At 18.8% G+C, this 15085-nt stretch overlaps 1 protein-coding gene across 3 annotated transcripts; it reads left to right on the top strand.

Moving 5' to 3' along the window:
* The first annotated feature begins 1094 nt into the window (after nucleotides 1–1094).
* Nucleotides 1095–9363, top strand: LOC122714429 (heterogeneous nuclear ribonucleoprotein A1, A2/B1 homolog). 3 transcript variants are annotated; one of them, XM_043935748.1, is made up of 7 exons: nucleotides 1095–1211; nucleotides 2533–2744; nucleotides 3303–3615; nucleotides 3697–3940; nucleotides 4067–4285; nucleotides 6217–6376; nucleotides 8336–9363. In XM_043935748.1, the coding sequence occupies exons 1-6, from the start codon at nucleotides 1191–1193 to the stop codon at nucleotides 6342–6344; spliced, it is 1137 nt and encodes a 378-aa protein (XP_043791683.1). In that variant the 5' UTR covers nucleotides 1095–1190; the 3' UTR covers nucleotides 6345–6376; nucleotides 8336–9363. The 3 variants fall into 3 exon arrangements, with proteins under 3 accessions (XP_043791683.1, XP_043791684.1, XP_043791682.1); XM_043935749.1 differs by having other exon boundaries at nucleotides 3697–3946; nucleotides 4067–4216; XM_043935747.1 differs by having other exon boundaries at nucleotides 3697–3946.
* Nucleotides 9364–15085: the final 5722 nt, after the last annotated feature.

Genomic DNA, 15085 nt, shown 5'->3' with positions numbered 1-15085 from the left:
ATTTTATGAAATAAAAAATGATTTTATTTTATAAAAAATATTAGATTGTATTTTAAATATTGCATTATATAATATATAATATATACAATATCATTAATTACGTTGAATCTCTTATTTTCAGGATACAGAAAAAATTCTGAATATATATAAAACTATTATATAAAACAATTTTTTTTTTAAATATATGGCATATATATTTTTATTTCTAATAGAATACTATTTGTTTTAACGGATTCATTGATGTATGAGATTACGACAATAAGAATGCAATAATGAATTTCAGTTTTATTAATGCAATATTATGATAGTTGAATATTTAAATATATACATACATTAGTGTAAATATTATAATCTTAAAATTTATGATGAAATTTTAAAAAAGAACATTCAATATATATTAATATATATAATAATATTAATTATATTAATTTTTTTTCTATTTATCATTATCATTGTAAATAAAAAATTACTTGATTTTTTTTATATATATTTTTGTAATATTTGCATTTAATATTATTTATAATTCGCAATATAGTATATTTTTAAAATAGAAGTCTTAAGAAAAAATTATATTGTACATGATACACATAAACTAATTTCATTTGTAATAAAATATGAAAATGTTTTATATCTTATAACTGCATTTCATATGTATACATAGATAGTTTATTTTAATGACGATTGACATTTCCGGCGCTGTATAAATACAATATTTATTTCATTATATTTATAGAAATAGATGCATTGTATAACTATACATGTATTATTTATATATATAAATGTAGATAATATATAAATATGATATTAAACAATCAATTTATTAATATAAAATATTTATTGTTTATATAGAAGAATATATTGAATAATAATAATACTTAAATTTTATTCTTTATAAATAATTAAAATATATTAAAAAATATATTAAATAATATATAAAATTTTTTTGGATAATATCTAATGCTAACATTCTGAAAAATTCTTAAAAAGATAATAAATTAATAAGTAATATAAAAGCTGCGCATGTCTGAAATATTTATGTGGTAGTTACGCATTTGGGGTTCACATAGGTATTTGGAAGGAACAGTATCGATTGACCGACGTGCGCGATCTCCATTTCTTGAATACTAGTTTAGTGAGATTCTTTGTATATTCTGTAGTGAAGGGTATTTGACCCTTTAAAATAATCCAAAATGGTTAAAATGGAGCATGATGTAAGTACAGAATCTATAATTTGATCAATAATTTAAATATATTTTGTTATACATGAAAATAATATATATAAAAATAGAAATATATCTAATCTCAATTAATTTTTACTTTGTCCTATTTATATTAATATTATGAAATATTTAATAATTAATTATCATTTAAAATCTTTTGAAAATCTTTTTACTTAGTATTTTATATGTATATAATTTATTATGTCTTTTTATTTATAGAGATTTTATGATTTATTATAAATAAATAAATTGTGTGAATAATAATAATATAAAAAAATAAAATAAATATCAAGAGTACTTTGAATTTAAATAAATATATGTGGTTTTATTAATTTTAAATAGATAATGTACAGATGTACATTTTTATAGTTTTCTTTCATCATGGCGTACCCCGACGCTACGCCATTTAAGATATTTTAATTTGAATTCTTCAATCTTATATTTTTATATTTTTAATTATGTTATTATATTAAAATATTTTTTAATTTATTATATATTAATTTAATTTATTATATATTATTATATATAATAAAAAATTGTTATATAATTTTTATTTGTTTTATAGTTTGTTCATTATTTATAATTTAGTTATTTAGAAGATTTATATACATAATCATTTAGAAAAATAATTATATCTAATAATAATTAATCATTAATAATATATACAATATTTCATAAAAAGAAAATATTATGAAATTAAGAAAATCGAATTCAACTATTTTAGAATGTTGAACTTAGAATGTAATAACTAATATGTAATAAAGTTATATAGTAAAGTTATATACATTTGATATAATTATTTAATATTTAATTTATTGAAATTAAATTTTTTGAAATCCATATGAATTTCAAATATAACTTTATTTTTTTAATAAAATACAAATGATTTTTAATATTTAATATAGGTTTTACGGTATATGATATAAATAAAAAAAAATGTAAAGATTATTTTAAATATAAATAACTTATTTTATAATTATCTTATAACTTATTTATATATAAAATACTTTTATACGTTTTATTAAAATTTTTTATAGGAACAAAATTTTATATAATACTTATATTTTAAAATTAAAGTGATTTTCAATAATTTTCAAAAATATTTATATCATTCTTTATATTGTAATATTTTTAAAAACAAAAAACAAAATTTTGAAGTAATTTTTTATGAATAAATGTGATAATTTATTAATGATTATTAATAATTAAAATAATGATTGGTAAAAATGATTAACAAACAATTGAAATTTTCATTTAATTCTTTAATTTTAATAATAATAATTTTAATAATAATAATAATTTGATATTTCAGGATGGTAAAAATGAACCAGAACATGTTAGAAAATTATTTATTGGTGGTTTGGATTATAGAACTACAGATGATTCTTTAAAGAAACATTTTGAAAAATGGGGAGAAATTGTTGATGTAGTCGTAATGAAAGATCCAAAAACAAAGCGATCTAGAGGATTTGGATTTATTACTTATTCACGTGCACATATGGTAGATGATGCTCAAAATGCAAGGTATATAATACATATATATAAATATATTATATTACATATTTAATTATATATATGTATTATTTATATATGTTATATATATATTATTTATTTATTATATATAATATATATTATATTATATATATATATATATATTTCTTATCATACAAGAATTAATTGGGACTAAATTATTGATTTTTTTATGTTTTTTTATAATATTTATTTTAAAAATTCACTAATACAAAAATTATGTTTATAATATATATATTATAAACATATATATATATATTCTTGAATTTTATAAAAAAATATAAAAAAATTAATAGTTTTAAAAATTAATAAAAAATATTTATTATATTTCTAATAATTTATATTTTATTAATTATTCAACATTTGCTATATTTATATTCTAAATATTAAAATTATTAGAGAGTGTGTGTGTGTGTGTGTTAAATAATAATAATAATAAATATAATAAATATATTATGAAATATAAATATTTAATATATATATATGAAAGTACAGAAGTTAATAATTTATTAATAATTATTTATATAAATATTTCATTATTTGGATTTATAGACCACACAAAGTAGATGGACGTGTAGTTGAACCTAAGAGAGCTGTTCCTAGACAAGAAATTGGTAGACCCGAAGCTGGTGCAACAGTGAAGAAATTATTTGTAGGTGGTTTAAAAGATGACCATGAAGAAGACGATCTTAAACAATATTTTCAGAGTTATGGCACTATAAATTCGATCAGCATTGTAACAGATAAAGAAACAGGCAAAAAGCGTGGTTTTGGTTTTGTTGAATTTGATGATTATGATCCAGTAGATAAAATTTGTTTGCAACGTAATCACCAAATACGTGGCAAGCATGTAGATGTTAAAAAGGTAAAAGTACTCTTATTAGTATTATTTTTTTTTATATAGAATTCTAAATTTTTTAGATTTTATCACATTTCTACATTGTAGGCTTTAAGTAAAGCAGAGATGGCTTCTGCATCAGGAGGTGGTGGTGGTAGTGGAGGTGGTGGTAGCAGAGGAGGACAGAATGTAGGAAGGGGACCCCGTGGTGGTAATCAGGGTGGCGGTAATTGGGGAGGACGAGGAAGTGGTGGCGGTGGAGATTGGAATAATGGTGGTAATCAGGGTGGTTATGGTGGAGGTAATCAAGGAGGTTGGGGCGGTAACGGTCCTTGGGAAAATCAGAATCAAGGTAAAGGTTCGCAGAAAGATATACTTTTCCCATTTTACTAAGTATTACATTAATATATTAATTAATAATGTATTATAGTAATTACTAAAAACTCTTTGCAAGTTTTATAATAAATTTATCTTAAAGGAGGTGGCTGGGGAGGTCAAGGAGGTCAAGGTGGATATAATAGCGGTGGAAATTGGAGTAACGATAACTTCGGAGGAGGTTACCAACAGGGCTATGGCGGTGGACCAGTACGGAATAATTTCAACTCTGGAGGAAGACCTGCACCCTATGGTATTAATATGGGTCCTAGTGGCCGACAATCCGGAGACTCGAGATGGCTACCACCCTTCGGTGGACAAGGTTGCTTCTGTCCTTCTCAAAAGCCAACGCGTCTGTTACGTACCTTGAGCAACTATTCTTAGATTTTCATTAATTATTTACAATAATGTTGTTTTAATCATATTCTAGTATATGCAATATATTTATATTGATATAATAAGTTGCACAAGGAGCGTTCAGCTTATAATTAGTACAATTTTATATTATATTATTAATTAAGTATTCACACAAAGTGTGATATATCAATTTCAGTTTAAATTTTGCATATAGAGAATTAAAAAATATTTGATAAATATTTATTAGGGAAGATATTCAATATTTTGAATATTATAAAGTTTTTTTCTTATTTTAATATATGCATGATTTCATTATTTTTTTCAGTTTAATAACATGTATATAATACTATTTAAATTGAAAGAAATATTATTTCAAATATGGAAAATAATAATATCTAAATTTTATATAATTATCTTCTTTATTACTTATATATTTTTTCTTATTTTTACGAAGATATGATGAAGAGATATTCAAAAAAAATTTTTTTTAAATTAATTTTCTAAAAATTATAAACATGATGGAAAAATCTCATTTTTATTTTTTATGAATGAATAATACTCATTTTTTTTTCTCTTTCTAAAGATATTAACATAATTTACAAATACTATGTTAATTTAAAACTGGATATAATATCATCATTAATTCAAATTGCATCTATAATAATTTTAAATAAAATAACAATTATTTGTTTCAATATGTTATGTTCATATGTTAACTTTATATTTCATATGATAAGAAATCAAAGAAAAGATATCGGTATAAAATAGATTGCATTGAAGTATAGATTACTAGTAATCAATGTGTATATATTGATATACTTGATACATGTATATATATATATATATATATATATATAAAATTTAGAAAAATATTAAATATTTATGAATATACTTTGTGTGATTTTAATTATGATTTTAGATATTTTCGAAAATTTTTGAATATTATCGATTTTTATATTTAGTATATACTCAAATTAATTTAATTTTTGATTGATTTCTTACATCTATATTGCACTATATTTTATGCTATGAAAATATATTTACGTGGAATTATACACAATAAAAATAGACAAATTTAATTATTATATGATTAATTTATAAAATTATAAATATTTTCATGTTTCAATATATGGAATATTATTTGTTAAATATTTCGTGAAGTCTACATTAATATAAAAAATTAATATAATTAATATAAAAAAATATTTATTAAATATTTATTGATTTTCTATTTATGTAAAGTATTGAAATTGATATGCAACACTTGTGTGATTCTCTCGTAAAATTCACATATCATTGCGTTTAAGAAATGAATAATTAATCTGATTAGCATGATAAGATTAATACTAACTACATTGTAAATGTAAATAATAATAATCTACAAATGGATTTAATAATATTTGAAAATATTACAAAGGAAATTAAATAAATGTTTTAATATAAATTATAACTAAGACATAAGGCGCGATGTTGCAGTGAGAAGGAGCGCCTTTGTCCATTTTCTGTATTCAATTCGAATGCAGTTTGTTCATATTATACTAAATTATTATTTTATAAAGGTATTTTATTGTAGAAATAATTTTTTTAACAAATATTGGATATATATTATCATTTGTTCAGTTTTTTTTATTTAATTACTTATTTAAATAAGTATAAATATTAAACTATAAATTGCTTATTACTTTCAATATTGTTTAATCAGTTTTTGTACATAAAATAATATTATAATCTAATTTATTAAGATATTTATATCAGACGTAGTTTAGTATGCATCTCTTTAATTATTAGGATAGTAAGCTTCATGTAAATATCATCAAAGAAATAATATTTTATAATATTTCATATAATTTTAAACAATTTTACTAACTCCTTGCAATTTATTGATTCATTTTTCAGGTCCTATGGGTGGTGGAAATTCTGGAGGTGGTGGTGGTGGTTATGGTAATCAAGGAGGATACGGAGGTAGTTCTCTTGGTGGTGGAAACATGGGGGGTGGAGGTGGTGGAGGTGGAAGAAGATACTAAAATGCATTATCACTGATTACTTCCCTCATGTGGTAAGCAGAATTTTATTCTGATTATTTTTTAGAATATATTATTAAATGATGTCTCTTTAATATATCTTTAATATATATATTTAAATTACATTTTAAAATAAAAAAAAATTGTTTAAATAAATATGATTTGAAATAATATCATACATAAAAAAAAACTTATTTTTATAAATAAGTAAAATATATGCGGAATTTAATTTGCTTTCATGATATATATATTAAATAATTTTGAATAGAACTCAATTGAGCTCTAAAATCAATTATCTTTTATTTTTTTTATAATTATATAGATAGATCAGGTATAATCAATAACTAACAATTTATTCACATGGGGTTATTAATTATAGTTAAATAAAAGAATAATCAGGTATTACAGAATACTTGTATCAATAATTCCCTTATATAATTATTTTTATATTATATACACATGCATTATGTAATATATGTACACATATATACATATAAGTATACAAGTCAAAAAAAATTTTATATATATTTGACATAATTATAAGAAAAGAATTATATAATATAATTGTTATATTTAATGTTCAATATACGAACTTATAAATTTTTGGATATAAATATTTTTTTTTATTCTTTAATTTCGTAAAAAAAAATTTTTTTATCTATATTATAAAGGTATTTTCTAATTAAATTATATGAAATAAATAATATAATTAAATAATATATAATTATAATCCTAGTAAAAATTTAATTTATTTATATGCAATTAAATATCTATCTATATATAAAACTTTTAAAACTCCTCATGTGTTTTTTTAAAAATAATTAGGAAATAATTAAAAAATAATTTAGAAATTTTGTTATTATTAATTTTATATTAATTATATATGCAAAATATAAAATAAGATAAAATAGTTTATATATACAAAGTATAAGAGACATAACTAGAGACACATTTTTTAAATATTTTAGATAAATTTTTTTAGTATTTTAGATAAATTTTATATTAATTCAATTATGTAAAAATATTATGGTAAATATTTATAATTTTGAAGCATTATATGCACATAATGCATGAATATCTTTTGACATTCATATTAGCTAACAAGAGTTCATATTATTATAATTTTGATGAAATATAGTTAAAATTAGTTTTTGCATAAATATATGATAATAGAATATATGATAATGATAATAGAATATAAAATGTCTGAATACTTTTATTTTATATACTTTTAATAAAATTAGGAAAAAATTTCCAAAAATATTTTTTTTATATATATATATATATTATCAAAATAAATAATTAAAATATATATATTACAAAAATAAATAATTAACAATAATATAAAAATATATATATTATAAAAGAAATATAAAGAAATCAAATAAAAAAAAAAGAATATTCTTTGTCAAAGTTCATATTTTTATAATATTCTATTAACATATTCAAAATAATCATTTTATATATTAAAACAATAAATAATTTATTTCAAATATTGCTAATTTGTATATAATATTTGTTGCCAAGTATTCAGATATTTAATTAAAATTTTTTTATATGCATATTTATATATATATATATACATATTTTGTATATGACTTGGTTATTTCAGTAGAGTTTCATTTTATTTTGATAAAAATTAAAAAATAAAATAGCTGTGCAATATTATATGGAATTATTAATTTACTATATATTTTATTAATTATTATAATTCATTATAATATCTTAAGTGTGCAAAATTTTTAATAATAGAGCAATGAATTCTTTTTTTAGTTATATTATTCTTAATTATTTTAATTTAAAAAAATAATTATATAATAGTACTGTATGCAATCATGTAAGAACAAATGTTTTAAAAAAACATTCTTAAGATGATAGTAAATTATAGTAAATAATTATATGATATTTAATTTTTAGCTCAAAATCTATAGATTCTTACAATTTGAGTATTTTCAATCATCTTAACTAATAGATTTATGACTTTTGAACCTCAGGTGAACCTACTACTTGTCTTCTAGTCGCCAGTACTTCTGTACTGTTTAGTATTGGAGCAGGCAGGGCTATAAGGCTAGAGACAAGACCAGGCAGGACAATCAGGATACAGGACAGAGAAGCGTCATCTTAATAGATCACAGTGAGGGAGGCTTTTACTTGTATTTCTTTTGGTATTTAGCACCTATTGCATATATCTATATTCAACTATTTATGTGAAAATATTGCATCACAACTTTCTAGATTGTGTCTGAACTCATTGTTTGGCACATATAATATCCCCTGAAAAAGAAACAATTATTAACGTGTAATTATCGTCATTGTTAGTAAAAAAGATATGGATTAATTTGATTATTCAGTTACTATGGCTAGGGATACATCCGTGCCATCCAAATATTAAACTTTGTAACGTTTTATTATACTTATTATTGTGTAACATCTTTGAAAGTGACTACAGATCTAGGTTTTTAGATATTGGAGAGCACGATTGTTTCTCTAATTTAATAAAATATATCAATATAGCGGTATATGTAAGAATCTAGGTTGATGATCTGTTTCATAATAAGCAAGGTGGTTCTTATATAGACTAAACATCTCAGGATAAAAGGGAAATTGCATGAGAAAAATGTTAATACAAAATGAAATTAATGAGTTTGCAAAATCAGTTAGCATTTTTGTAGGTTACCTAGATTAATTAATTATTTAAGTTGTAATGTTTTAAGAGTTAGTTAATAAAAATGACCAGAACCTTCCACGTCACTTTTTAATTTACGAAATAAAATGTCCATAGTATAGGATAAGTAAAAAGTACAAGAAGATGTATCAGTTAAAGGAATAGGGAAGTATAGTTAGATAAGGGTATATTTCATTATTATATATAAATAATAATGGAAAATTTCAAATATTATGTATAGAAAGCATTCTTGTATTTTCTGTCTGTGTAGTCAATGAAAGCACAATTAAGGGCTTTATATTTATATGTATTCACAGTATTAAACAATTTGTACATATAAAATATCTCTCTGACCAATTTTGTGTAATTTTTATAACATTTAACATACATGAGTCTATGAATGAAAAGATATATTCAATTTTATATTTTATATATAGACTTCTATTTCTTTAAATTACATATATATCAGAAAAAATAATCCTAAATTTCTGAAAAAAAATTTTGTTTATCTCACATAATAAATGATAATTAAATATCATTAAAAATTTATGAAATTTTTAATAAAAGTTTATATTAACTTAAGAAATTAATTATTTTATAATCATTTTTTAATTGTAAGTTCATTAATAATTTTTGTCTTTGTTATCATATATAAAATATAGCAAAAAATAGAAGTGTATATATTTTTAATAGATACACTTTAGTTTGAAATTCATTTGTTTATATTCCTCTTAGAAAAATAAAATATTTAATCAGTGTTGTGCAAAGTAGCAATAAATATGTATTTTAAATTATTATTTCTTAATTTTAATACTACTTTTATTGAAATTAATAAAATAAATAAAAACGTCTAAAATCTATTTTTATTCCAATTACAGTAAGTTTAATTCAGTAAATGATTTTGTTCTAAGATATTGTTTTATAAAAATTTATAAAATAAATAAATAATATTAAAAAATTCTTTAATATTTTTTCAAAAAATATAAAGAAGTAAAGATTTTAAAATATATTATAAATTTTTTTTTATTATAAATTATTTTATTATATTATATTTTATATTATATTTTATTTATTTTATTATAAATTATTTTTTTAAAAATAATTATTACAAGTATAACGCACTAAATATTTAGATTATTTTTTTAAACCAGTAATATTATATTTAATATTTTTATAGTATTTCCAGTATTACTTAAGAAAAAATCAATAATGATAAAACAAAAAAAATTAATTTTTGCAAACAATTTTTCTTTATATTTTAATATCGTATATTTTAAAATATAATAATATAATATATTATATCTTTCATAGATAGTATTTATTCAAATGTTGCACAACACTGATATTTTTACACATTTTCAAATTTTATTATATAATTAATTTTGAGTTAATATATATTAATATTTATACATTCATTTGACCTAGTTTGGAATTATATTCTTTATTAGGTTTAATAATAACAATAAATTCTTTTTCTTTTTATTATATAGTAAATTTAACTTGATTAATAGGTTGTAATGAAATAAGCAGTTAAATAGGTATGTTATGCTTTCTGAGCATAACATATTTCAGTCAATATTTTAAAAATATTCTTAGTTAGATTTATTATCTAGCATGTATCTAGTATCGAAAGTTAGAAGAGTGAAAATGAAGGAAGAAACTTAAAACGGGCAGGTAGCAGAACAAAGGGATTCTGAACTACGCAGCAAGGCTAGACTTTGCTAGGCTTCTTGCTAGCTTCCGTTATACAACCACAGGTAGGAATATTAGATTCATTTGTTTAGACATAGGGATTTTAAATGACAGATTGTGCATGATATTAATATTTTTTAATATTTCTATTAGATTATGCTCTTAACTTAATTATTTCTGTTAATGAAAGAAAGCGCGAAGTAAATAGTTAAATAGAATGTCATTCGCATACTATTATCAAATTTTGCTTTATCTTATAAGTCATGTATTATGTTTTTATGTATACATATATACATATACTTATACTTAAAATGAAACATATTTTTTTTAATATTAAAACTATAAATTGGTGGGAAAAGTTATAAAAATTGTACATACGGAAATGAATATTGCTATAGTTTACAATTAAACATAATTAATTGAAATAATGAACTAATTATATTTTTTGAAAATCAATCTTAATTTAAACATATCTTATATTAAAATGTCATTCTTTTTGTTTTATTCTTTTTTATTTATTTATTTATTTATTTTATTTATTAAAGGGCTAAGCACATCTAAGGGGGGCAAAAAGTATTTGTCTCCAAAATTATTTTTATAAATCTTTTATTTGGAAGACTAATATTTACATATATTTTATCATAAATTGTTATAAAAAATAAAATTAAAATAAGGCTTATCTCCAAGATCGAAGGATTTTACGTTATTTATTAAGATTTAGGAGGAGAGATTTTGTATTATAAGTATTTTTTTATTAATGAAGATAATTAAGATATATATAAAAACAATTTTATATTGGAGAAAAGATAATTCATTGCAGAATGATTATCAATTGATTGAATATTCTTTAAATATTTCCATTTTTCTCAAATATATTGTTTTGAAAAAATTTACTTCATTTATATTCCTGTTCATAAATCTTAAATCAGTTATATATATAATTTATATTCGAATTCGAAAAAAATAAAATAATTATTAAAAGTAGAGAAAAGATTTAATTTTATTTTATTTATATTATATATATATATATATATATATATATATATATATATATTTATTAAAGAAAATTAAAAAAAAAGTTTTTTTAAAAATTTTATTTTTATCTCAATGAAATTTCCACCACACTTTTTAATTATAATTTCTACTATTATTAATATTGAAACAATTAGTTTTTTTGTAAAAAATTATATTGTTTTATTCTCATTTCAAATATCCTTAATATATTTATTTCAATTTTATAAATAAATTTTTTAAGTAATTTAAAACAATTAATTTGTTTTAATATTATATAAATATATATTAATATATATATATTTTTTTTTTAAATGATAAAAATGTCTAAAATTTCATCATGTTTTCAAAATATTAGAGTTTTATTAAAAATTGAAGATTTATGAGCAGTAATATATTTTGCATTTGCATTATAATCATAATTTCATCATTTTAAATGGAATATAGAATTTTGTAAAAATATCTTAAATTCTAAATATCATGTTTTATAATAATAATTTCAAGTAAAAAAAATTTTTGACCCCATCTGGATGTATATAGCCTTTTCAAGTTAACATATTATATTATAATATACTAAAATAATTTTTTCTAATAATTTCTAAATTTAATATTTAGTTTCTTATTCTATATTTAAATATTTTATTTACAATGAAATATTATCGCCAGTATAAAATGTCAAAAATAGAAAAATTTTATTATGATTTTGTTACATTAATATATATTTAAAAAAAAATATAATTGTTTAAATATTAAAAATCTATTATGGCTTAAATATGAATTATGTAAGCAGGAGATAGTAATTACTTTTATTTTACTTGTATATTAACTGCTATCTTTCGTTTTCATTAATTTCTGGTTTACCATTTGGGCTGGTACTCTCAGAGCGCTCCGTGTCACAGCTACCATTGTCACTCGTCATAGGAGGTAAGTTGAAGTCGATTGCTTCTTTAACATAAAAAATAATATATATATATATATTTATGATATGTTAGTTTTTAATATTTTCAAGATTCGTAAATTTTATAACAAATAAATTATATAAAAAATTTAAAAGGTAATAGGATTCATATAAATATATAAAATAAATATAAATTTTTTATAAGCAGGTGGGATTTAAAGTATGATATATAGCCATTATGCACTATATATCTATAAAAAATATTGCAAGTTAGAAGTATATATTACTAACATTTATAATCATACTATTAAATATCAAGAAGTATTTTTTATTAAGTAATATAAATTCTTAAAATTAGAACAATAATGAATCATACATTTTATTAATTTTAATTTTTAATTTAACTTGTTTTGTTAACTTTTAATTTTATAAAATTTATAGATATATATGAATAATATATAAGGTATTTTATAAATAGTATTGCAAAAGAAATTAAATATGATTTGAAAATATAAAATTAAATATTTTATTTTTTTCTTTATTTCATAAATAAAAGTTGCTCCACAAAAGAATAAGATCTAATGAATCTAATCTCGAAGTTGCTATTGATTTAATAAATTTTTTATATCCTGATGAATCATGGTAAAATTCCATTATATTGAAAAATTAACTTTTATTGGATGAATAAAATATACTTATCAGTATAGTATATTTTACTAAGCCAGATAATCAAATTTATTATCAAGTAGAAAACAAATTGATCTCGAATTATTTGAGAAGAGATTTCGAAATACAATTGTCTTTTTAAAAATCCCTGTTCAATATTAAAATATTAAAATTTTAAATAAATTAAAAAAAAATCTAAAATTAATGATATCTATAACAAATTACCAATAACTTATAAGATATTTATCAAAATTAGTTTTTTATCTTTATATTTATATCATTATTGTTGAATATGATCAATAAGATATTAGGTTGATAGTAACTTATTATATATTTATATATTTATTGTTATAAAATATGTACATATAATTTATATATTGTATATTGTATTTGTATATTGTAAATTGTTCGTGAACCAGTTTTTTTTATAAAAATCATAAAGAACAAGCTAGCATATTATTGATCTTTATATTGTTTATAAAGCAGATTCTATCAAAACCTATTCAATGAACTTTTTTAAAAAATGAAACTTTATATGAAAAAAATTAAATATTAAATTTTTTGACTTATTTATTTATTTTCTTTTTGATTATATCACAATTTTATAAAAACCTTATGTAATATGAAATTATTGAAAACGATTTATTTATTAATTTCAAATGTAAAAAATACTTCTTATGTATATATTTCTTATAATTTAATAGTTTTTTAAAATACAAAGAAAATATATCGTGGATCAACAACTAGTAAGTTTCAAATTTACGTATATATTTTTATAAAAAGAAAATTTATTAAAAAATTAAATATTATATAAATAAGAATACATTAAAATATTTATTTTAATGAAGAATAGAAATTAATAAAAAAAATAATCTATGAAAATTAATACCACAAAGAAATAATACATAAATATATTTAGAAATCTGCTATAAAAAAAAGTAAATTTATTTTTTCATTATTAAAATGAAAACATTAAGTATTGTTTGTAAATTTATTTTAATTTTAATTTTTCATATATTTTATATATTAGTAAAATATACTATACTGATATTATCGTTTTTTATTTTGTTTTTATCAATATATATTTTATTACATTTTATAAAATATACTTTCATATTATTTTATATTTAAGATTAAAAAAAGTATTTAATTATTAAATAGTATATTTAAAATATTATATTTATAATTATATTTAAAATATAATTAAATTAAAAAAAGTATTACTTTGTAAAAATATATAACTTATTTTATTTTGAAAATAATAATTATGTATATAGCCTATTATATATTTATATAATGTTTTCAAATCTGAAATAATTTAAGAGATAAAATAAATAATAAGTCCTAATTTAATAAGTTCTGAAAATAAATAAATTTTATTTAGGCATTGTTATAGCCACATGTATTTATTAATTCTGATTCTAAATGCAAATATTAAATAATATATTATTTAAAAATTATTATGTATTATAAGAAGCTAATTATTTACATTAATTTTCAGCAAATGTAATTTTGAATATATTAAAAAAAAAATGTAATAAATTCTTTTTCAATATATGGTTGTCATTTTTCACATATATCCTTTAAATTTATTTTAAATTCATACGTTCGCTGCTGTTCAAAATAAAGAAATTATAAAAATAATTATCAGTTTTTGAATTATTGTATATAAATATATATAAAAGAATTACATTAGATTTTTAAGCAAGGAATTTAATCAGAACGTTTAACATTTTTATGGATATTTTCAATCTTTAAATTTTTTATAGTTATAATATACGTAATAAATAACAATGAAGAAAAAATGCTTAA

The sequence above is a fragment of the Apis laboriosa genome, unplaced genomic scaffold, assembly GCF_014066325.1.
Source record: "Apis laboriosa isolate Shangri-la unplaced genomic scaffold, ASM1406632v1 scaffold30_cov140, whole genome shotgun sequence".
NCBI lineage: Eukaryota > Metazoa > Arthropoda > Insecta > Hymenoptera > Apidae > Apis > Apis laboriosa.
The sequence above is the reverse complement of the archived record's forward strand: the minus strand, read 5'-3'. Positions and strand labels throughout refer to the sequence as shown.

What these genes read in the sequence shown, in the direction of transcription:
- LOC122714429 (XM_043935747.1), top strand. Translation starts at nt 1,191, where the DNA reads ATGGTTAAAATGGAGCATGAT. An exon ending in TGGTTAAAATGGAGCATGAT is followed by an intron (nt 1,212 to 2,532) that starts GTAAGTACAGAA and finishes TTGATATTTCAG; the next exon opens with GATGGTAAAAATGAACCAGA. An exon ending in ACCACCCTTCGGTGGACAAG is followed by an intron (nt 4,286 to 6,216) that starts GTTGCTTCTGTC and finishes TTCATTTTTCAG; the next exon opens with GTCCTATGGGTGGTGGAAAT.